This window comes from Brachycentrus maculatus, unplaced genomic scaffold, assembly GCF_059751285.1.
Source record: "Brachycentrus maculatus isolate JH-2025_06_01 unplaced genomic scaffold, ASM5975128v1 h1tg000361l, whole genome shotgun sequence".
NCBI lineage: Eukaryota > Metazoa > Arthropoda > Insecta > Trichoptera > Brachycentridae > Brachycentrus > Brachycentrus maculatus.
In genome coordinates this window covers 240001-265635 of record NW_028281110.1, presented here as the reverse complement: position 1 = coordinate 265635, position 25635 = coordinate 240001, and the positions used below count along the sequence as shown (strand labels likewise).

The window sequence follows — 25635 nt, the reverse complement described above, 5'->3', positions numbered from 1 at the left end:
TTGTAGGTACCTACCTATACGTAGAAAACTTTTTTGGATTATAATTATCAGAAAATGTTGGTTATTTTCCTCTTATTATTATTCCCGAGCAACTCACTCGAGATTTTCCGAGAGAAAATAAAATTTCCATCAGACGGCGAGATAAATTCCTTGATAAAATGCGATAAGAACTTTGGACAGCCCTCCCTTCGAGCCTACGCAGAATAAGAATTATGTATTTATCAGAAAGAAAACATAAAAATTTTGATCCCAATTTATTAGACACGATATTTAATTACTAAAATTCATTTATTGGCGGTATTTATCGATTCATTTCCAAGAGCACGGCGATTTACTTTCGAAATGATATAAATTCCCAAATGCATTTTGTACTAGTCGGCAAGTCTGAAGATGATATTCTTATATAAATAAAATTTTAAATGCTTAATTTTGACATCTCAACATAAATGAAGGAGAATATGGAAGTCTGGGTATTTACAGGGCTTATGACCTATCACGCGTGTAACATTCGCCATTCTACCCCCACGATTGACAACCACACTACTCATTTGCTGATCTATGTTGAGATTTAAACAATAACTGCCAAGTGGAGAAACCCAGATTTGTGAACAAGGATTTGGACGCTGAATGTAAATGTTAGCTTGTTTAAAATCTTCTAAATTTATTCAACTACTTTATAATTTTAAATTTTAAAATTTAGTTTATCGATGTTTTGTGGTGGTCGTTTAATTTACGCAGTTTTTTGCCTCCCTTGTAATTGGCATACGAGATATTTCTTTGTCGTGAGCGATATTTCACGTAAAAAATATTTTTCTCAACATTTCATTAATAAATAAGTTTTTTTTTTATTAATGTTTTACTTAGTAAATACCATTATTTCTTAAAATCTACTGTGACACGTGTTTCGATGCATTCCGCATAATGTTCAAACAGCGTTTGATTACGTAACATGTAGCCGATTTTCTGCAGGGGTAGGCAGAAAAAAATTGAACGCCAGACCGATCTGTATTTGCAAACAATCTTCGCCTCTTCCACATTCATGCATCTCCTCACACATACTCGATTATTCCGTCTCCTAATCTGATCACTTTCGAGTGTTTGATTATGCCAAGTTTTCCTCTACTTCTATTTCCGATTTCATTTACCTTATAAATTTGTGTTAATGCTCTTTTTTTAACTCATTCAATTAACACGCTCAAACCATCTCAACACACCTTATATTATATTGTCTGCAATTATATTTAGTAAAAATTATCGAATTTTGAGTTTTATAAGTTCGAAACTAAAATTAAGATGTGTCTCTTACAATTGATTTTTTTTTGTCTTTGATTTTATAGCCAAATTATTATTTTCTTTCTAGGTCTCTGCTGGCCAGCACATGCAGCTGAGCGGAGAGCTGGGCGGCGGTCACGTGTCCGTGGCGTCCCACCAAGGGATGTACTTCGGCCAACAGGGAGCCAACTCTCCCCACCACCATCACCAAAACCCGGGTGAGTGCCATCCACCACTTGGCCATTTGTGACATTCACGACTTGGTCATTTGTGACATTCACGACTTGGTCATAAATAAATCTGGTTGGTTTAAAAAATCTTACAAAAAAATAATTATAATTGATTGTTTGAATTTCCAGGTCAAGGGAACGGGGACTCTTACACCGTCTCCCAGTCGCAGACCATCAACTTCACGCAGCAGAGCCTGCGGCAGCGCGCCCCCGCGGGCGCGGCGCCCGGGCCGGGGGCGCCGGGCGCGGCGGGCGCGGGCGCCATGGCCATGGGCATGGCGCGCGAACACCACGCCAAGATGCTGCAGCAGCAGCAGCAGCAGCAGATGCTGCGCGCGCAGCAGCTGCGCCCGCCGCCGCCCGAGTACAAGGCCTCGCAGGTGCCGCAGCAGCCGCGCTTCCAGCAGCCCAACATCCGCCGGCCCATGAACCAGCCCATCCCACCCTCCGGTTGGTCTTCTTTTTATTTCAACTTTTATTCTTCTTCTGTGGTCTCAATCCTGTGGATCAGTCTGCAGCAGCAAATGACACATCGCTCACTTCTTTCAAGAACATAAATAAAAAATCGTCAATTTTCAGTTGTGCATGTTTTCGGAATGCCCAGAAAATGTACTATATCCCAGAAAGAGGCATATTTTTAACTTAATATTTACTCGCTACAGGGTAGAAAGTGTTGTTTTTGCATTTTGAAGAAAAGGTTTTTATTATTTTTTTAAATAAACTACTTATTTTTCAAGTAGAGAAAAAACCTTCAGGTTTATTCTAAAAAGATCTGTTGCACAGAAAAAAGTTTAATAAGTGGCTTGATATTTATTTTTAATACATTGTATTATATTTTTAAATTTTAAAAACGTTCTCCTGAAAAATCAAGTTTTTTGATTTATGACGTTCTTGAAAGAAGTGAGCTACATTCATCGCCATTCGGGTCTATATTGCGAAACTCTCTTCAGCTCCTCATACGTTGAACAGCCCATATTCTCGTATAAGTCGCAAAGATATTTGCGGCGTCCTCTGGCGTTTATTCCCTCTATTACAAGGTGCAGGAAACCCTCCTGTTTTAACATGTGACCGATCCATTTGGCGCGTCTCTTGGAGATAGTCGCGAGTAGGTGCCTTCTTTCTTCAATTATTCGTAGTACTTCGGCATTCGAGGTCTGATACTTCCATTATACTGCCCTTTTTTGGTCATGGATAGTTAGCGTCCCAAAATTTTCGAATACACCTATTTATATTTTGTGATAAGTAATTTTTTTACGTAAATGTTATATATAACCACTCACCTTGATTGTTTTGAGACATACCCGTCTCTTTGTCAGGACCAGTATACAACAATACTACATACTTTACTACCATAGCACTATTCACACACTTACAACTATACAAAATATTAATCACATGTGTTTTTGATCGACTCGAGAACCAACATGCACTAAAGGCCGAGGTCTGTCATGTACTATACACCTGTTAAACCTAAAGGTTTTACTTTAAATATGTGTGTTTGAAAATTTGATAAATAAATATTACACTCTCCTTAAAATTCATCCTTTACTTTTGTGTGAATGATAAGGGGAATGTTACATTACCATTAACACAAGGTGAATAATGCTTTTAATTTTAAAAGCATTATTTAGAAAAAAAATTAACTTTCTATACTAATTTAATTTCTACTAATATTGAACCGGGTGCATCAAGCAAAGAAAAATGTTGCATTTTAATTTGATCAAACACGATTGTAATTGTGATTAGTACTAAATCATTTCAAATAATAATATTAACTTGCTTCGCCTGGAACGTTGCATTGTACATTATATAACACCGTTATATGTAATGGGTGGGTTATCTAAAATTTGGAATTTGAACTACCGGTTATTTTGAATTTGAAAGGTATAATGACGTAAAAAATAAAGCGCTTGAACAAAATTTGAAAATATATTGAATACTTACTACCAAAATTTGAGTCCTCTACCCAAACTGTAAGAAATTTACCCCCCTTTCATCTTACAATCCCTTTCGCCACCCTTTATAACGTACAATACGATTAATGTTGTGACATTTTTTTATTTTTTCATATCTCAATTTTGATTTATTCTTCTTTTGATCATTTTGCACTCCACTGCAAATGCACAAGGGATTAAATTGTCAACAGACAATATTTACTTGTCAACAGACAATTCAACAGAATATACAAAAGAAAGGTAGTCAATATAAAAGAATAATTAGTAAATAGATCACTTTTATTTCATTTCATCCCATAACCTCATGCACAGTAACAACCATACATGCTAACCACTTCTTATCTTAGGGTGTAATCTTATCTGACCCTATGTAACCATATCTTATGTAACCTTATTTTTTTCATTATTACGCAATAATAATAATATGTATTTAATATTGAAGTAGGTCCCATGATGCGAGGATCCGGCGGCATTGTGTACGGCGCAGGGGGGAGGTACATCGGGCCCGTAGGCGGGGACTGGAGGCAGCAGCTGGCCATGCAGCAGCAGCAACAGCAGCAACAGCAGCAGCAACAACACCAGCAGCAGCAGCAGCAGCACCAGCAAGTGGCGCAAGGACAGTTTGTGAGGCATCCCAACATGGCGGCATTCTCACATCAGCACCATCAAGGTAATGAACAAAACATATTCAGTATTCCCATATCGTAGTCATACAGGAGAAAGTGACCCAAGTGCAGTTTTTTACAAAAACGTGATTATTAACTATTTGACATCTTACTAGCTTAATACATACTGGCCTGAAAAAATCCCAGAGCGATTTTCAACTTGGAAGTATAATTTTTTGACTTTTTAAAAATGACTAACTGCATTGATGTTTATTTTCTTTACAAGCAAAGTGACCAAGTGACAGTTGGACATTATTGCTTGTTGTAACAATTCTCAACGCCATGATGTTAGTTAAAGTTCTGTATGAAACATTTGACATTTAAATGTTTCTAGAGAAACAAAGTGACTAAATTCGAAGTCAAATGGCCAGTAGAGGTAAATTATTGTGGCCAGTAGAGGTAAAAATGTGTAAAAAAAAAAAGAAAAAAGAGTGATCTATATAATGTACATGAATTAAGATTTGACGATTCTTTTTGAAGAAGTAAAAGTAAAGTATGTACTATAGTACATAACCATGATTTATGTATTAATTTTAAATCAAACACAGATTTTTTGAGTCTACTAAGTTGTATTTTATTAACAAAACACATAAAAAATTAATATCGCGACAATTGTTTTAGTAGACGTTCCTTTGATAATGCCCTGATTTAAAATTAAGACATAAATTAAAATGGAGTTCTACAAATTAAACGCCAAATAAATAAATACATAACCATGATATTGTAATTTTTAATTGATTCAATGATTCATTATTATTTTGAAATTGGCATTGATATGTTTGGTGTTTTTAGGCGGTTTTCCCATGGGTAGTGCCGGAATGCAGCAGCAGCAACAACTCCAGCAGCAGCAACAGCAGCTTCTCCGCTCTCAGCAACAGCAACAGCAGCTGCTAGCCGCGCAGCAACACCCCCACCAGATACCCCCGCACATCATAGCACAGCAAAACCAAGCCATGTCTATGCAGGGACAGGTAATTCATTAAACTCTATTTAAATGTTATTAATTGTTTTAAATTGTAGATTTCACTCACTGCTTTTCTTACAGCCTTACTCACGATAATAGAATTCACTAAGCCTGACAGACGTCCCTTCACACCCAATTTTTTTAATAAAAATTATCGGAGGCATACTGCCAAAAACTCTATCCCTGTTCTTTAAAGCTTTTAGCTTTTAGCATAAAATATCCGCTATTGAACTTAAAGTTGAATTAACTTTTAAAACCACATAAATTATATATTTCAAACTACTTGGTGTATTGGAGTTCTGGTTCCAACCCTTATGTATGGAAGCGAAGCATGGAGTTGGCAAAAGAAGGATGAAAGCAGACCGAATGAAGTCGAAATGCGATCCCTCAGACGAATGTGTGGCAAAACGATGTTTGATAGATGTTCGAATGATGAAATAAGGAAAGAATGTAAGGCTGAGATAAGCATTATCGATGAAATTAAGAAAGGTGTGTTGAGATGGTTTGGACATGTGGAGCGTATGAGTGAAGAAAGAACGGTTAAACAAATTTATGAGGCGAATGTAGTTGGAAAAAGAAGCAGAGGACGACCGAGGAAAACTTGGCACAATCAGGTATGTCAAGTACTTGAAAGCGGCCGGGTCAGGAGTCGTAATAATCGTCGGGTATGTATGAGGAGATGCATGAATGTAGAAGAGGCAAAGAATGTTTGCAAAGACAGAGTGGTGTGGCGTGGATTCTCTCTGCCTACCCCTGCGTGAAGCAGCGTAATGGTTAGTTAGTTAGTTAGAACGTTAAGTCAAAAATTTATATTTTCAAGTAATTTTTTGTTGCCAGTTTATCCACGATATATTAAATTTTTTGTTTGTTTTTTTAGAACATATATTGAAAAAATATTTAATATCAATTTTAAACTCCTTCCCTTACAATAACTCTTTTCTTTTCAAAACATATATTTATTTCAAACACAAACTACAATAAAAAAATGGTGTTTAAGTAAAAAAATCAATTACATCAACTGTAACCTGGGTTTTAAAGAAAATTAAGTAGAAATTTATCATATGTTGGACCTTAATTTGTCTACAGAAATGATGAATTTATTCCTACATTTATGGAAAATGGAAATAAATTGGAAATGATTTTTGTAAAAATAAATAAATCTTTTTTCAGATGCAAAACATTCACATGAGCCAGTCGCAGAGTATGTCTATGCACCAGAACAATGGCATGGGCAATCAGGGAATACCAACCAACGGTCCGGGGCCCGTCAACCACTTCCCGTCTCTGCACAACCCTTCGGCCAACAACGTGTCGTCCTTCCCCGGACAGCCGCCCGACTTCAACCTGGACTTCCTGGAAAACATACCGTCGGGGGATTCTAACTTCACGGCCCAAGATCTGCTGAATTCCCTGGATAACGATCCGGGATTTAGCCTCCAGGATATTTTGTAGGAGGAACTTCTCCAATTGTTACCATAAGTACAAAATCCATTTTAATTTTTTCAAATTCATCTGAGAATAAAGCGATGATTAAAATTCTGACCACGGTACTTCAAATCGGGTGTGACATTTCCACCACGCGACATAATTATGACATCTTTTATTAATTATTTAAAGATTTATGTTTTCAAGAACTATTGAAATCTTATACCACTTATATTTTGTCAAATATTGACAGTGTCAAGATAAAAATAACACCACATTATCGTTCAAATATACCAACATATATGTTTCTGCAGGATTATTTTTGTAGATGTCAGTAGTATGTGAAATAAGCTACGTTTAATGGTAAAAGTTGTTGCAATATCAACACTTGGTATAGAGAAAGTGATGTTTAAATTTCGGGGTGTTAAAAAATGTGTGACAAACGTGTGGTGGGCATTATCAAACGTGTCATAAAAAACGCCAAATTGGGATAAAGAGATAAAGTTGCTCTGCTTAAAAAATTTGTGAATCACTTTTCATTTCATTTAATTTAAATTTATTCTAATGTTTATTTTGAGAATTATTAAATAAACTTTTATACATACATATTTTTTTAACTGATGTGTTTCTGAAATAACAAAAACCAAATGCTTAATTGTATTTTTTATTGACTAAACCATTTTTTCTCGCTTTCTTATTACATGGTCATGCGTTTAATGCTCAGATGAATCGTATATTTTTTTAAATGTATGTGTTTAAAAAAATATTAAAATGTACTTGTGGTAATAATTGGTCAAGGTTCAAAATAATAACGAAACGGTGATACATATTTATATATGCAATGATTAATCCAAATATACAAATCAGTAAATTGATGTTATAAATATTATTGTTTCCATAATATGTAAATAAGAAAAAATATTCTAAATTCCATTGTTTAGTTAAGGGTATTTTTTCTCCACTGTTTTGGAGAACACTAAATTATTATAGAGAAAGATTGATTTTGTTAGTGTTAAGAAACCTTACAAATAAGTTAATCCCCAATAAGACAAAAATTGGATGGTTACTTAGTCTGATTTTGAAAGAATCCTTAAATTAAAATGAAATTTTGCAATTATACATGTATTTCAACTCTCAAATATCATTCACAATCAATCTGGGTTTATAAAGAGAGTAATTAACATATTACATTATCATATTTACTGCTATGAAAGTGTAAGGGCTTGACAGTTGGGTCGTAACCCGAGTCAGAGCTTCTACGCTTGATCCTACTCTGCCACAACTTGATTCCTATTTTCAAACACAAGCTGCTTAGGCTGATCTAATTTAGTATTTAAATACAAATCATTTAGTATATCGTAACACTTTATATTTAATTTATTTAAAAAAAATGCATGTAATAATTTTTCGATTTCATAAAAAATATGTATTTTGAAAATATTAAATGCAGTAAAATAGATCAAAAATAGAAATTAAAAATAAATATATAGCTGCATATTTGAGTAAAATTTTAATTAAAGTTTTACTTAATAAATACCACTATTACTAAGTAAAACGTAAATTTAAAAAAAGATTAAAATGTACCACAAAGTGACTGCCGAATCAAAAATTTGTATTAAAGAATATTTGACTATTATCTGGTAGATATATTTGATAACTTCATCATTTCCGAGTAAAATAATGATAAAGTCTTTGCTGATAAAAGTCGATATGAAAGCATAAAATTGTCATTGAGCATCCAATGCTCTGAATTAAAAATTTATAGCAGAAACATTCAAATTTACAAAAAAAGTTTATTAAAAATCATAGAAGTTTCTTTACTACATCTGCATAATTAAACCGAATTTTACAAATTTATTCTTGATATTTACATAACATTTGTGTGTACTCTACAGTAAAAAGCATAAATTTTTGTACTGACAAAAAAATAAAATAAAAACGTAATTAATGATCCATTGATATAATATTATTGATGAAAAAAAACACATGCACACTTTTTATACTCTGCAAAAAGTGTTCCGTAGGAATGCTTGAAGTATTGAATACAATAAATATCATATATGTGGTTAAACATGTTGATTGAAGTTTTTGATCCTTTAAAATTTCGTTGTGGCACAGTGGTTGAATTTTGACTTCTAAAATCCATTGTTTCATTCCCCACACCATCACAACTTTAAAAAAGTATGTACATATTTCAATATAACCTTGACTCTGTTATACATACAATGGATAAAAGTATCAACAACAGTTTAAATGTAATATGTACAGGGTCATTTATTTTTCGGTTTCGAAAGAATAGCTAAATAAAACACACATAGCGATACATTTTTTACGAAAATTTTATTTCATTATAAAGTTTGGACTTTGCCATTAAGTGTGAAAAACAATATCATTCAAATAGCACCTCGGGAAGATTCGATGCATACGATTCTTTTCAGGTAATTTTAACCACTTTTTCGCATATTTCGGGCGGGATCTCGGCCATAACTTGAGTAATGTTGATTTTGAATGCGTCTAGAGCGGGGATTATTCGCATAAACACTGTCTTTTGCGTAGCCCCACAGAAAATCAAACGGTGTCAAATCGCGTAGATCTTGGTAGCTAATTGACGTTGCCAAAACGTGAAATTACGCGACCGGGAAACTTTTCACGCAATAAAGCCATAATTAGTCGTGTTGTTGCCCCGTTTTGTTGAAACCACATATCGTCCAACTCATGATCTTCAATAACTGGGCAAAAAAATCAGTTATCATTCGACCATATCGCTCCGAATTGACTGTAACTGTCTGCCCATTGGCATCTTCGAAGAATTACTGGCCAATGACACCTTTCGACCATAGAGCATACCAAATGTCAGTAATGTAAACATTACGACAACTGGACAACAACAGTAATGCTTCCACTCTCTTATAAAATCTTCACAATTTTACCAATTGTTTGCATAGTTGGTAGATTATGACGACCATAATCAGTGCGTAATGTGGCTACGTTTGAATCGTACATTTGAAATGAAGTTTTAATAATTTTAACTCGTTATTAGTTTTTTGAGCGATGCATTATCGTAAATGGCAAACATTTAACTAATATTATGACACTTCAGATGACGGCTGAGTTCGACAGGCGTCAAATGCCAGCGCTTTCAATTCGAAACCACAAAATGATTATTCAAATTATTATGCACATATACAGGGTCATCCCTTTATATGTGCATAATAATTTTTGAAAAATCAATACTGTAAAAAAAATAAAACTATAAATGTGGCAGGTAGAAAAATGCAGAAGGTATGTGGTAAATATGTAATATTTTTTATTCTTTCACTTAAACAAAATGTGTAAATAAATTATTCAGAATACATTATTCAATAAGGATATTTTAAAACGCAGTTGTTGCAAATATATTTAAACTGTCACTGGTCAGAAGAGCTCTTTACCAGACCGCCAAGTGAAACTCCAAATATATATAGAATTAATTTGTATTAAATTAGAAACATGGACCATTGCTGCGCTGCTATAATAAGCCAGTATGTACATAAACAGAGTATTTTTAAGTGAAATACACTAAAGGAGTGTTCCAATTCTTTTGTTTATAGAACAACATATACATACATTTGTACATAAATAGAGAGAGTATGTTTGGGCCTTCAATCAGCTAAAGCTGAAGGGCAAACCCTGGAATGAATCAAGTCACATTTTACACCATTTGTATTCTTGAACTGTTGTAACATTTGAACTTGAATCAAGCCGTGAGAATAATCTCCCCTAAAAATACACGATTCAGTGTTTTATAAATTGTAAAATGTTTAGTCCAAACAACAAGACTATTGTGGTGTAATGTTGACATATTGATGAACAAATTGTTGTGTATTTGTAGAGTATAAGGGTTATTTCGTATATTTATTTGAGCCAGTCAGATCATAGAAGATTCCTTGTGTAATCTGAGGTGAAGCCGTCACCTTGGCTTATTCCTAAGTAAAAATTAATGTAAGCGTCATATCCTTGAATATTAGAAAATATTTAACCTGTTTATTATAATCTATCGCTCTCAGTGTTCCATTGAACATAGTATTCCTTTTGGTAAAATTGTGTCCTAGTTATTATAGTTTATTTATTTATTTAAATGATTTAGCGATATTTTTAATATTACAATTACTATAATCTTCAAATATCGATGTAATTATTCTTTCCCTTTGTGAGACTTCCATAGAAAAAAATCTATCTCATTCCATTTATTTATAAATAAGACGTGTGATTGCGCTAAATATTGTGATACTCGGTTTTTTAATGCAACTTCATTCAATGGCAAGAATTCAGCAGTGGGAGTTCATTTGTCCTCCAAAGTATATACAGTAATAACAAATTAGTAGATAATACTGGTTGTAAATAATAAAAATATATATATAATGTTAATTTACAAAAATTCAATAAAAATATGTATTTAGATCATTCACTTATTTTAATGACACAACGTTACGTGCAATTTAAATTTGTATTTGTATATTTTTTTATACATTTACAATTTAAATGCATTAAATGATGGATTGTACATATTGTAAAACTAATTAGCGAATTCAAATTTACCAATTATTATGTATTAAAGAATGTTATAACGTATAATAATGTGTGTTCAAGCAAGTTCTACACATCCATAACCAGTCACTGTATTTGGAGAGTGATTTAGTTAAAATGTATCATAATGTGGCAATTCAGGGCCTTAATAGTTACCTCCGACTATGTGAAATATTGCTCTCTGACTTCCTATACATAGCGAAATATGAATAATGCAAACTTACTGGATTTCTTCGGGATTCCCAATATGTGTTCCAAGTCTGTGAATATGCTACTCAGCGCAACTTGGCTATAGCAACAACTCTTCACATTACATACATTAAATTTACTCTGCGAAATTTGCCATGGCATTGTTTAAATTCAGCATCTATACACCTCAACTATAATAATACGTAATATATTCAGCAAAATCCAAAAGTGCTTTGTCTTTTTATTGTTTTTAGGGCCTCGTATGTACTTATTTCTAAAAATGTTTTCCCAAGACATCCGCCGCATCTGGGAGTCATAATTTTCCAAATATATTATAGAAATACATGTTGTATTTTAGATACCCTTAAAATTGATGCAATGAGGCTATATTACAATGGGTAGTGAAAACAAGTTAACAATTTAAAAACTTCTAGCGTTTACTTGGGCAGAGTTTGTTCCGGATTCGCATGCAATTTTTCACAGCAAACCTTTAAGAATGATTGACCTTAATATAGGGTCGGTTATTTAATAACTAATAAATGTATATTTTTGAAACAAAATGTTACCTTTTTACATGCTTTTTGCATATTCAGTTATGACGTCACTTGGTTAAGTTAATAATATCTGACTCTATGATGATGCTATAACCAAATTTCGCAGTAGATTGCATGTACATATATACTTATTCAGATACTTATTATAAATCTAAAACTTCAGGACCAGCATTTGAACCTTAGCGAATTGTGTAACTTTGGGTGAATATAAGTAATCGTCATTCATTTATGTAGGGGCTTTATTTTAAATCTGCTAATCGATCCATACACTTTGTTGGATCGCTTTTCCTTCCCTGATTCTAAATTATTATGTAATCTGTAAAACGTACATTTGAGATGCAAGAGTTCAAATATCTTATGAATATTTATACTTATACCATTGATTATTTTGAATTTTAAAAAATCTCAATGTATTTGATATTTCTGTTGATAGTCAAATTGTTATTTCTCATGTATTTTTTTACCAAACGCAGTGGAAATAATATTTTCTAAGCTTCTATGTGACCACAAAAACTAAGTTTTAGAAAGTAATTCTTATGATAAATATATTGATCCGGAGTATAAGATAACAGTTTAAGATTCATTTTTTGCCTTTAGTATTTATTTTTCCTTATATTTTGAAGTATGGTATTTTATTATTTTCTGTGGCGTGTTTTAGTTTTTGTACCTTTCAAGTAAATGATTTCAAATGTAAAAAATTATTTTTGCCTATTCGTAAAGATGAAATGTCCATTTTGTTGCTTTTTTAAAAATGAATTACATATATATTTAAGCCATATCATTTTTGATTTTTGTATTTTGAATGCGTTGAGGGGACCAAGTCTGCATTGTTTAACTGGTGTTACATTTTACAGAATACTTTTGATAAATTCAGTATTGCGTAATGTTTTCCTAAATATATATATATATATATATGTATATCATAGTCACATACCAATTAAGCTGTTTTTGTATTCCTTAAAATGGCATTTATTGTAAATATTCTTAGTATTTTATTCTAAAATATTACATTTGTAGGAAGTTTTGAAAAATGTTGATAATTTTACAAAGTTGCACAGTTATAATGTTGGTATAGTTAGACATTTAAAATGTTAGGAATATGGGTTCATTTAGCTTTGTCAATATAGTTAATGACAGATTTATCATAAATAATTATTCTTTTGCGATTGCAATGTACAATACATATTATTATATAATATTATCTTAAGTGTAAAATGTATTGTTAAAATATTCAATCTTTATGAGAAACGGTTGAGGCCAAGTATAGAAATAAAATATTTCCACAACCATAACAGTCGGGTTTTATTTTGAACTTTTAATCTTTTAAGGTGGGGAATGACCGGAGTCATTTCGTCGTAACGTAACAAGTTACGATGTGAGCATTCGTTATAGTCAGTACAGCGAGCCGAGTGCTCCATCCGAAGTCGGATGCTCGCCGCGAATGTTACGTTACAAAGAAATGCTCCGGTCAGTCCCCACCTTTTTGAATTGCAGTCCAGTGGTGTGATATGAAATTCAAATATCCCCCACCCCCTTCCTACAGCAAAATCTAAAACACCAATCGAAAGGAAAGCAAATGGACTAAACGTGATGAGCATCTTCAATTGGAAGCACAGATGAATCTTCAATGGAATAGTCTTTATTGAAGATTTGGTTATTGTCTATGTCCAAATCTTTATCCAAGACGGTCACTAATAATAAAATCACAAAATCCGATCAAAGATAAGGCAAGATTTACATTTAGTCAGTAACTGACTTCGAACAGAAGGCAAGTCAGTGCTGACTCGGTACTGCTATTGTATAAATTGGTTTCACGTCAGTACTGACTTCAATATTCCCTTTTTTTTTTTTTTGAAGTCAGACTGCTGGAACTGACATTGTGTAAACACCGAAATCAGTAGTTGTAGGGTGTCCATCGTTTATCCGCTTCCTTATCTAAACTGATTTCTTTTTAGATAAAGCTATCTCTTCTTAGAAGAATGTTAGAACACATCTGTGAACTCTTCTAAAGCAGATGGGACAATAATAACTTTTCTAATACCATTTCTCAACAAATAATTGACTCGTATCAAACTCTGCTTTTTGAGAATTTATTTATCCTCATTGACTTTAATAGCGTGTGGGCACCATGAAATAAAAACATTCAATGGTGACTACATGTCGCTCATTCCTTTCAAGAACGTCATAAATAAAAAATCGTCAATTTTCAGTTGTGCATGTTTTCGGAATGCCCAGAAAATGTACTATATACCAGGAAAAGAGGCATATTTTTAACTTAATATTTACCCGTTACAGGGCAGAAAATGTTGTTTTTGCATTTTGAAGAAAAGGTTTTGTTTAATTATTTTTTTTAAATATACTAAATATTTTTCAAATGGAGAAAAAACCTTCAGGTTTTACATAAAAAGATCTGTTGCACAGTAAAAAGTTCAATAAGTGCTTTGATATTTATTTTTAATACATTGTATTATATTTTTAAAGTTTAAAAACGTTCTCCTGAAAAATCTTTTTATTTTATTTATGACGTTCTGTAAAGGAGTGAGCGATGTGTGAACTACTAAATCAGTTCTCCGCGCCAGTACTGACTCAATGTAATTCAGCCTTAATTACAAACCAACACACCGGTGATTCCTTACCAGTGCAAAGTATAGCTCACCCATCGGACAGAGGTGGTTCAATGTGATGGTCCTACGAGTTTTGAGATTGTCATCCAAATTCATAGTGGTAAAAATAGGGAATTGAGCACTTCAGCAAAGGCAGTCTTCTCCAACAGTTTCATACTAACAAGATGATAACAAAGTCAAAGAAAATATACAAATCTGTTAAAGAATTAATACCCTGGGAGTAAGATCACCTGCTTCATTTTCAAGCCCTCATCCGCAGCCAATGGTGCATAAGGCACATGAAAAATTTATCTTGATTGTCACTTATATAAAGGCGAGGTGATCAGTCCAGCGTGATGTCAAATAAATATTGTAGCAAAAAATTGCATATGCATGTATTTATATTCAAATCCCTAAGTATTGAACCCGGGACCTCCAGCACAGCAGCCAAATCCATTAAGCACTCCACCACGAAGGTGGAAGATTATCTTACTTTCATAAAATTTGATTTGATGATTATTCTGATAGGTTCCCTATGTACCATAGAAATGTCTGGATACAGAGAATAAATAATAAACCATAAAAATTAACTTCATTATAAAGTTGACCAGTTTTCAAAGCAAACAGCTTCTTCCTCTATATTCTTCTAACCATTATCTGCACCTGATGGTGTATAGGGAACTGCATCCTATCGATGCAGTGTTATCTTGATTGTTTTAAATAGAAGGCTAGGTGATCAACCCTGCCCTTTAGATACCAGTCTAAGATAGTACATATTAAATAAATATATCAGTGACTGAGCAATATTCATTTTGATCCACCCTGGAAATCAAACCTGGGGACTCCGGTATGGTTGCTAAACGCGCTAACCATTACACTACTTAGGGAGACAAGACTAATTAATATGAATTAATTATTAATTCATTTTTCTAGAGGAAGAAGTTGTTTGCTTCAAATACGGTCTTTGTTATAATAAGATATATGTATAGTGATTTTATAACAAAGTTTTAAAGTTATAAAATGGAAAATAAAATATTTATTATAATAATGGTTCTTTTTGTAAGCAATGGGCGACAAACCAAAAGCAAAACTTACTAGTCGAAGTGATATCAAATTGGAGGGTAAAACATGCAAGTAGAGGTAGGTGAAACATAGTTATATTGAAATAAAGCAATTAATTATATTGTTAAATAATTTTAATATTTACCATAAAAAATTCATACAATTCGGTATAAAAGTAATGACAACCTGTATGATTCCATCGATAGACCTTTCAATTTGTAATTTTGTCCATTAGCATTATGCCAAATGTTCTTCTGGTAACCTAATAAGGAATTTCAAAGGTTAAATAATAATTTGGAGAACTTAAATAATTATACGTCTAAACAAAAATACTGATTAAGGGCTTGGGTACATGAAAAGATGCTAGAAAGATGCATATTGGTATATGGAAAGATGCGTATTTAAGTTGCCAGTGTATTAACTAATCTTGGAAGGAGTTTATTACACTTTTTGCTGCTGAGCGACCAGTTCCTGCTGAGCGGCTGCAACATTCTTCATTCCTTCCTGGATGGAATTGAGATTAGTTTTCCACAAGTACAGCAAGTTCCTCAACTGTTGCCACTGCGCTTTTCCAAATGTTCTGTGCATTGTGCTAGAGACGTGCACTTTCTTATTGGCCTCATCCATCCGGGCACGGACTAGTTTTGTTTTGAGGACTGCAAATTAAAAATAAATATAATATTTTCAGAACTTCAATTAGGATTTGCTTATCTAGAAAAAATTTTGGTGTCTTGTTAAATTTTGAAACAAATATGAATTAAATTAATAGCCAAAAAATTACATTTCAGTGCCAACATATCATAGTCATACAGGAGAAAGTGACCAAGTGCATGTTTTTACAAAGACATGATCATTGACTATTTGATATCTTACTAGCTTAATATTGCCCTAATAAACATCCCAAAAGATTTTAAATTTGTAAGTATAATATATTGACTTGGTAAAAATGACTAACTGCATTGGTGTTTATTTTCTTGTCAAGCAAAAGTGACTTAAATGGCCCTCCTGAACATTTTACCTTTTGTTAGTTAGTCACTTTCTCCTGTACGGCTACAATATGAAAGTGTATGGACATACCTTCGATAATGAAAGATTCTACATCTTCTTCCTGAATCTGCAGTTCACTCTGAATAAGTTCAAATGGCATTTCTGGGTTGCTTTCAGCAAGCTGCATAAAGGACAATAATCTCATTTTCTTCATGTTTTGTTCATGATTTAGTCCTGAAAACACAATTTAGTAACATTTAAATGAATGTCCCTCATATATAACACAAAGAGTGATACATGTATGTGTGTAATACTGTCAAAAAGCTATGGTATATATGTATTGTTTCAATTACAATCAAAGAAAAACAGATTTGTAGATTTGATTATCAACATACTATTATCAAAAACATTTTGAGTGAGTTCAAATACTTGTTCACAAATCTGGATTATCTCCATTTATAGGAGTTATTTTCATATTATTTTTTGACATCTCATCAAAGATGAAGAAGAATATGGAAGTATGGGAATATAATGTTTCAAAATTGGATCATATTTAAACAACTTTCAAGAATTTGAGTAGTGTGGTTGTCAATAATGGGTAGATTTTGTGAATGGTACATGTGTGTAAAGTGATCACTTAAACCAGCCTATGACGGTCGTCAGCCCCGTACATGCCCAGACTTCCATATTCTTCTTCATCTTTGATGAGATGTAAAAACATAATACTATTATTAACATGAACACATATGTATTGACAAAAAGCAACGCACAGAAGCTCAAATGCACACAGCGCTCCATGGAAAAATTCATGCTTGGTTCAAGCCTGAGAGACAAAACAAGAAATGAAGAAATTAGGAACAGAATCGAAATAGCGGATATCATGGATCGCGTGGCAATACTCAAGTGGCAGTGGGCAGGACATGTTGCAAGACAGGACATCACAAGATGGACCCCTAAATTTTTTATATGGAGACCTTGGGAGAGTAAAAGAGGCGTCAGAAGACCTCAAAAAACATGGTTCAACGACATGGCCACTATGAGGGGTAGAAACTGGCTGCATACAGCAACAGACCGAAAAAAAAGGAAGGATACAGAAGAGGGTTATATTCAGCAGCAGAGGACGAAAGGTTAAAGAAGAAGATACTACAGTGGAACCTCTCATAAGGAGTAATTTGCATAGCAAGCAATTAAAAAAAATTGTTGCACCCTTAATGAGCGACATTTTGCATGAGTTACAGAGAAAGGGCAAGTCACTTTTTCGTGACATTCACTTGTGAGCCGGGACTTCAGCGCCAGTAAAATCAATCAAATGTTTTGTTTAACGAGTAAGATTCTGGAACGAATTATGCTTATTATGAGAGGTTATCATGTATAAATCAATACACAATATGGCTCCAGAGTATCTTAAGGAGCTGTGTATTCCAGATGAATTGGTTGATAGACGTCTCACGCTTCCATCGGCTACAACATCTGCAATGGGCAAAGTTATCTTACCAGCTCGCAACCAACGCACTAAATTTGGCGAGCGTGCCTTTGCTGTTGCAGGACCGACGGCGTGGAATGCTCTTCCACCAATGGTTAGAAATAGTGAGAGTGAGATGATCTTTAGAAAAAGACTAAAAACACATTTGTTTGCTAAATCATTTCCACCATAATATTTTCCCCAATTCATTCACAGTGAAGCGCCCTTGAGGTATTTTTTTTACGAAAATGGCGCTATATAAGTTATCCAATTTTATTATTATTATTATTATTATTCCACAGTATTATGTGTACGAGTTCAAAAGTTGTCTATTAAATAATCAATATTGACATTTACAACGAGTTTATTTCAGTCTCAGACTGAAATGCCAACAAATCACCGAATCTCAAAATGCATTATTCTGAAAGCTTATAAGAAAGGAAAGCAAGGAGTGTAAGGCTGAACGATGAATAATTGAAAAGATTAGGAAGAGTTCTTTACGGTGGTATGGACATGTGGAGCGAATGGATAATGAGAGAATGACTAAGAAAATATACGTGGCGAATGTGAGAGGGAAAACAGAACGAGGACGACCGAAAAAGACTTGGCATGATCAGATCAATCAGAACCTAAAATCTGGCGGTGTCAAAAGTCTGCGTAATCGGAGGGCATGTATGACTAGATGTATGGATGTGAAGGAGGCGAGGAGTGTATGTCAGGACAGAAAAGTGTGGCGTTCCATCCTCCCTGCGGGGAAACGGCATGATGGTAGTAGTAGTAGTTATAAGATTATAACAACAGCATTACATACAGTTTATTCAAAATTATAACCATACCTTGCGAATGTACAAACTCTTTGTGGTTATTATAAAATTGCTGGTAACTGGACAGCTTCTCCGACACAAATATGGAAAGCAGATCGTGGATGAGTTCCCCCTCCAGGAATCGGACCGGCTTGAGGGACAGCAGCGGGTCCAGCAGGAAGGTGTTGGGGTCGGCGAGCGCCGCCACGATGCACTTGATGGCGTCCTCTCGCGCGTACGAGGCGTTCTCCGACGTGTACGTGCCCAGAAGTTCGATCATTACTTTGGAAGCCAACTCACTGGAATGCGAGACAAGCAAACATTTGCAAAATCAACACACTTCACTTCTAACCCTTATCCGCACCCCAATGGTGCATAGGGCACTGCATCATATAAACGCAGTGTTATGGTGCATAAGGCACTGCATCATATAAACGCAGTGTTATGGTGATAGGGCACTGCATCATATAACCGCAGTGTTATGGTGCATAGGGCACTGCATCATATAAACGCAGTGTTATCTTAATCGTTAACACATGAAGGAAAGGTGATCAGCCCTCCGCTTCAGGTACCAGTCCAGGGTAATATTGAATAAATATTAGAGTGATATATATATATATATATATATATATATATATATATATATATATATATATATATATATATATATATATATATATATATATATATATATATATATATATATATATATATATATATATATATACATATATATATATATATATAGATAGATATATATATATATATATATATATATATATACAAATATATATATATATATATATATATATATATATATATATATATATATATATATATATGATTATAATCGTCGGGTGTGTATGAGGAGATGCATGAATGTAGAAGAGGCAAATAATGTTTGCAAAGACAGAGTGGTGTGGCGTTCCATTCTCTCTGCCTACCCCTGCGGCGAAGCAGCGTGATGGTTAGTTGGTTAGTTATTAGAGTGAATAAATCATTTTTATTTATTTTATCCTCTCCTGGGAAACGAACCCGGGACGACCTCCAGAAAAGTAGCCAAGCGTGCTGACCATTACACTACGGAGGCGGAATAATGACTAACTAAAATGAACACAAGTTGTGCAATACTCTTTCCAAACTTTTAAGGGTGTATATCGCTCACTCTTTTCAACAACGTCACATTTCAAAAATCAAAAATCGAAATCAAAAGACAAAATCGACAATTTTCAGTTGTGCATGTTTTCGGGAATGCCCAGAAAATGTACTATATCCCGGCATATTTTTAACTTAATATTTACCCGCTACAGGGCAGAAAGTGTTGTTTTTGCATTTTGAAGAAAAGGGATTGTTTGATTATTTTTTTAAATATACTAATTATTTTTCAAATGGAGAAAAAACATTCAGGTTTTACCTAAAAATATCTGTTGCACAGTGAAAAGTTAAATAAGTGGCTTGATATTTATTTTTAATACATTTCATAATATTTTTAAACTTTAAACACAATCTCCTGAAAAATCAAGTTTTTTGATATATGACATTGTTGAAAGGAGTGAGCGATATGTGATTTAACAGAATTTATTAAAGTTAATAGTAATATTATTCTAAAAATCTGCTTAGTAATAAACTTTTAACATTTAAAACACTCAAGATATCAAACGCTTCCACTCAACAAATGTGTTATTTTTTAAGTGAAGGTTAATGTTTGAAATTCAGGGAAGTAAAAAAGTTATTTCTTTCATATTTTAATATTGATTAGGAATATGTAAATAAATAACTTTTAACAAATGAAAATATAATAAACTAAAACGCTTTACTGGTGTCAAAATATATATTTTCCCATTAATTGAATGTCTTAACCTCACTTAGATAATCTATGGAATATTATATAGTCAACAAATTGTTTGCAGGAACGCTTAAAAGCGTCTTTAACATTTCGTTGGTAGAGAGCGGGACACGCTCATAATTATTCTATTTGCTTTCTTTTGGTACAGTGCGAGACTTCAAAAAATATTTTACAGATTGGAGTTGGGTTTACAGTTACTTGTGACTAGTATACGACTAAAATTAGTATACTGGCCCTAATCAGTTTACTAATTTGAGTCGTATACCCCCCACCAACAATGTGTTAGTAGGTATATAGTAGGTCTTACAAATTCTCATAAAAAGAATTCTCATTAGCTGGATAATATCACCATATTGAAATAATGCATATCGCTCACTCCTTTCAAGAACGTCATAAATCAAAAATTGACAATTTTCAGTTGTACATGTTTTCGGAATGCCCAGAAAATGTACTATATCCCAGCAAAAGAGGCATATTTTTAGCTTAATATTTACCCGCTACAGGGCAGAAAATGTTGTTTTTGCATTTTGAAGAAAAGGTAGTGTTTAATTATTTTTTAAATATACTATACATTTTTCAAATGGAGAAAAAACCTTCAGGGTTTACCTAAAAAGATCTGTTGCACAGTAAAAAGTTCAATAAGTGGCTTGATATTTATTTTTATTATATTTTATTATATTTTTAAACTTTAAAAACGTTCTCCTGAAAAATCAAGTTTTTTGTTTTATGACGTTCTTGAAAGTAGTGAGCGATATGTGCTGATTTAACACAAGGAACGGTAATTTATCAAAAAAATATATAATTTTAAATGGCCGAGTGGGTGAAAATCTGGCAATTTATTGTTGATATTGTATGAGTTTTATTAAACTGGCCATGTTTATTGTAAGAAGATGTAAATACATACGATGTTAAATTAAGTGTAAATATAAGTTTGTATACTATGTAATATGACCTTACTAAAATTGCTGATTAAAATACCTTTGATTATCTTTTAGCACTTCATGAAGCAGTCTGTAGAGTTTCTGCATCTGTTCGGAGGAGGGGGGGCAGGCGGCGAACTCCTTCTTGAGCTGATCCACTCCGGCGAACACTTCTCTGACCTGCCCCACGCGGCGCGCAATGCCCACCACGTGGTAGTACACGTGGTAGCGCAGCGGGGAACTCGCCTCCAGGTTCTTGTACAACCTCCAGAGACTGCGGATTCAAAATTAATATTAACGCATTTTAGACAAGTATTTTTTACGCCTGCGGACCGCTGGCGATGGGATTTGATAAATATGTTCATACATAGGGAGTTTTTTTAGAGGTATATAAATTCAAATTTCCTGCAGTAAATTGATGGTGGCACCCGCCGTGTGGCACGTTGCGCCATCTTGTTGAGACCACAGCTCTGACATATCAATACCATTCAACTGAGGTACGAAGAAGTCGATAACCATGGTTCTATAGCTCTCTCCATTGACCGTAATATTCTGGACAGCATCGTCTTTGAAAAATATGGGTCAATGATTCCACCTGCCCATAAAGCACACCAAACAGTGACTTTTAATGGATGTAAGGGCGTCTCGACAAAGGCTTCTGGGTTTTCCCCACTCCGAATTCGGCAATTCTGCTTATTGACATAGCCATGTAACCAAAAATGTGCCTCATCAGTGAACAAAATTTTGTTTGCATTGAAAAAGAGGATCAAGCTGAATATTGTTTTCGGCCCATTCACTGAACCTACGACGCGCATAATGGTCATTCAGTTTATTCATGGTGAAATGGCATAACGTACTGACTACAAATCAACTGTCAACTGTCAATAAGATGTGGTGCCTTTACACTATTGGGTGTGGATAAGGGTTGGGAAGAAGAGTAATAATAATTATACGTCATATTATTTACCTTTATAAGCAATGCTTTGTAACAAAAGTTTTTTTCCCTTAACATTTTGATAAATAAATATTCTTTTCTTGGTTTTTAGTTTAAAAAACTGACGAAAAACTTACGATTGAAGAGCTATCATTCCCAACTTTTGCCCTGGTGCTTTGGCTAACTTTTCACTAAATGCCAGAATCAAGTTTTCTCCGCGGTCGAGAGATATCTGCAAAAATATTTAATCAATATGCATAATGTTTAATTAATCAAAGTAATAAGATTTGATAGAATATGAGGTATTCTGGAAAATTACAATATAAAAAGCTTGTGCGGAAATACAAAGAAAAAAGTAAAAGTAAATAATTATTTTAAAAATTTCATAAGGGTATGGAAGTTTGCTGACAAATTTTATATAAGTAAAATATTAAAAATATGAAATGAAATCGATTGCTTCTTTTCTTAAAGCTTAAAGACCATTAGTTTAAAAATGTAAGGTGAAGAATGAAAGGAGTGCGAATGAATTAAGAAAGGAGTGTTATGTTTATTGTAAGAAGATGTAAATACATACGATGCTAAATTAAGTGTAAATATTAGTTTGTATACTATGTAATATAAGTTAACTTACGAAATAAAAGAATTAAAACAGGCTACACTGATTAGATATTAAATATCTAAAATAATGTAATAAAATATATTGACTTATTGATCTTACCGACACCATAATTGATACAATACTGTTGAGGATAGCATCAATTTCATCTTCATTCCCACTCTTAAAGCAAGTGTCACACACTCCAACGATCTTATGTAAGTCATCTTCTATTCCTTTGGCTGACTTCTCTTCGGATATTTCCGCACCCAGACTCTTGAAGTATTTTCTCAGTTCTTGTGCCTAAGTGGAAAAAAAATGAATAAAGAGACGTCAAAAAAGGTAAAAAATAACTCCTGGGTCGAGATAATCCAGATTTGTGAACCCATATTTAGATATACTCAAAATGTTTTAAATAAAATAACTGGTTAAATTATAAGCGACATTTAATAAAGGCTTTCTTCAATCTCACATAGACGGCTGTTGTGAACTCATATGTACTGTGTCATGAGATTGATGAATATCCAAAAATTTGAGTATTGCAGGTATAATCATGTGTAGAATGGTGAATGTTACATGTGTTTATAGTGATCACTTGAACGAGCTTATGATGGGTCGTAAGCTTTGTAAATAAATATCCTGACATCTATATTCTTCTTCATCTATGTTGAGATGTCAATATGTATACAGAACTTTGTCCCATCCAATGGCGGTTGTACCCAATTGGTTAAGAGTGATCTGAAGCGCTAGCCGAAAATTTAAGATCAGGGTAGTGCGGTATCAATCCAAAGAAACGATGCAACGATAGAAAGTACATTAAAAACTAGGTTTAGTCCATATCAATTCCCTAAAAATTTACTCGCCTATGCCCGATGAATGGGGTTTATATTATTGTGTGATGAACACATATTCTAACTACCTGGATTATACCATTTACTATTAAACATTTGGAAACGACGCCACGGCGTGCTCTGTCTATTTGAACGTTTTACAATATCATAATGTTAGAAGAATATTCTAATCCCCCATATGTACAAAATACATGACACAAATGTGTAATGCAACATAACCTAAAAATCGGCATATTGAACAATAGCGCGATTTTAAGCATATTTAATTGTTAGAAGAAATTGCATACCTGATCCTCAAGGGAAAGGTCCATAAACACAGCAGGACCTTGCATTTTGTAAGTTGTTTCACAATATTTTAATATAAAACAAGGGAAACTGACGTACACTTAACCACCCAAAATGGCGCTCAACGTGGAAGAAGTAGAAATCTGTTTTACTGCATGTCTACAGCAATATAGAAATCTGTATTACCGACTGAAAGGAATACTATAATAATTACTTATTATATTCATAGATGTCCAACAATGACACTTTTGAGCATTTAAAATTATGTTTGCGATAAAAATCTACAACCAAATAACACTATAAAGTAAAATGGTTAGTTTTTAGATCCACAGCTGAGTAGGGACATGATAAACGGTGTTGCATAAGCCGTAGCTAGATTTCAGAGTCACTTGGACGTTAGGTAATTCAAAAAAAAACATTAGATCCACAGATGTCCGTCTTGAGCGCGTTAAAAGGTTTTAAATTTGAAAGGATTTTTTAAAATAACTATTAATATAGTGAAATTTGAAAAGAATATGAGGATTTCCGGTAAAAGTAGGAAATCTGTGTTACTATTCGCTTCGTATATACTACGAGCAGTTACTTTTAAAATAGATTTTGAATTTTGAAATTGAAAAAAAGTAGAAAGATCGATATAACAGAGAATGAAGTAAATATTTCAAAATGCATACTTTTCCAACATACATGCTTCCCAAATTATGTGTTTTTTTTCTTCTAAATATGGGGTTACGCACTCAAATATATTTAAATTAATAATTATTCTTAATAAACGTGGAAATGAAGTTTTACAACGGCAATAACGAAGAAATTCCAAAAAATATTAATACGAAAAAGTCATAAACTGCAAAATTTTGAAACAATAGAAATTTATAAAAATAAAAATAAATACACAATTAACAAAATGACAACGACTAATACCTCTCCCCTATTGTTTATGTTCCCGCTGATTAAAAAAAAATAATAATAAGAAACAGCTTCTACCACTTCTTCATCCCTTCCACGTCCCAAGAACACAACTCTATTTAAAAAATAATAAAAAAGTCTCACTTGGTAAATACCACTTTATTTACCAAGTAAATCATAAATTAAAAATGGATAGATATTATTATAAAGTGACTGCCGAATCAATGAATACAATATAAAATTTAGTCTTAGCTTCACATACGGCATTTGAAAATGATGAGGAATGCATCGACATGTGTCACAATACATTTTAAGAAATAGAGAAATTTAACACAAATGACACATTTTTTTTGACATCTCATCAAAGATGAAGAAGAATATGGAAGTCTGGGCATTTACGGGGCTGATGACCGTCATAGGTTGATTTAAGTGATTATTTTACACACGTGTAACATTCACCAATTCTACCCATTATTGACAACCACACTGCTCAAATTCTTGGAAGTTCTCTTATATATGAACTAATTATGAAACATTGTTCTTGAATCACTAGAACTTCACCAG

The 25635-nt window shown here is 33.3% G+C and overlaps 2 protein-coding genes across 2 annotated transcripts in view; one reads left to right on the top strand and one right to left on the bottom strand.

Annotated features, from left to right (window-relative positions):
- Positions 1-13798, top strand: part of mam (neurogenic protein mastermind) — a 143960-nt gene extending 130162 nt beyond the window's left edge. The window contains exons 5-9 of the mRNA XM_088269723.1: positions 1361-1490; positions 1632-1952; positions 3903-4127; positions 4915-5093; positions 6257-13798. Coding sequence (XP_088125849.1) covers positions 1361-1490; positions 1632-1952; positions 3903-4127; positions 4915-5093; positions 6257-6538 — 1137 coding nt within the window. The 3' untranslated portion in view covers positions 6539-13798. The remainder of the gene's footprint in view (positions 1-1360; positions 1491-1631; positions 1953-3902; positions 4128-4914; positions 5094-6256) is intronic.
- Positions 13799-15604: 1806 nt separating this feature from the next.
- eIF3m (eukaryotic translation initiation factor 3 subunit m) lies at positions 15605-24301 on the bottom strand. The gene is made up of 8 exons (XM_088269720.1): positions 24171-24301; positions 23156-23335; positions 22575-22669; positions 21562-21777; positions 18771-19036; positions 16563-16706; positions 15931-16141; positions 15605-15747 (listed from the first exon to the last, which is right to left on the bottom strand). Exons 1-8 carry the CDS (start codon positions 24213-24215, stop codon positions 15723-15725), a joined length of 1182 nt encoding a protein of 393 aa, XP_088125846.1. The 5' UTR covers positions 24216-24301; the 3' UTR covers positions 15605-15722.
- Positions 24302-25635: the final 1334 nt, after the last annotated feature.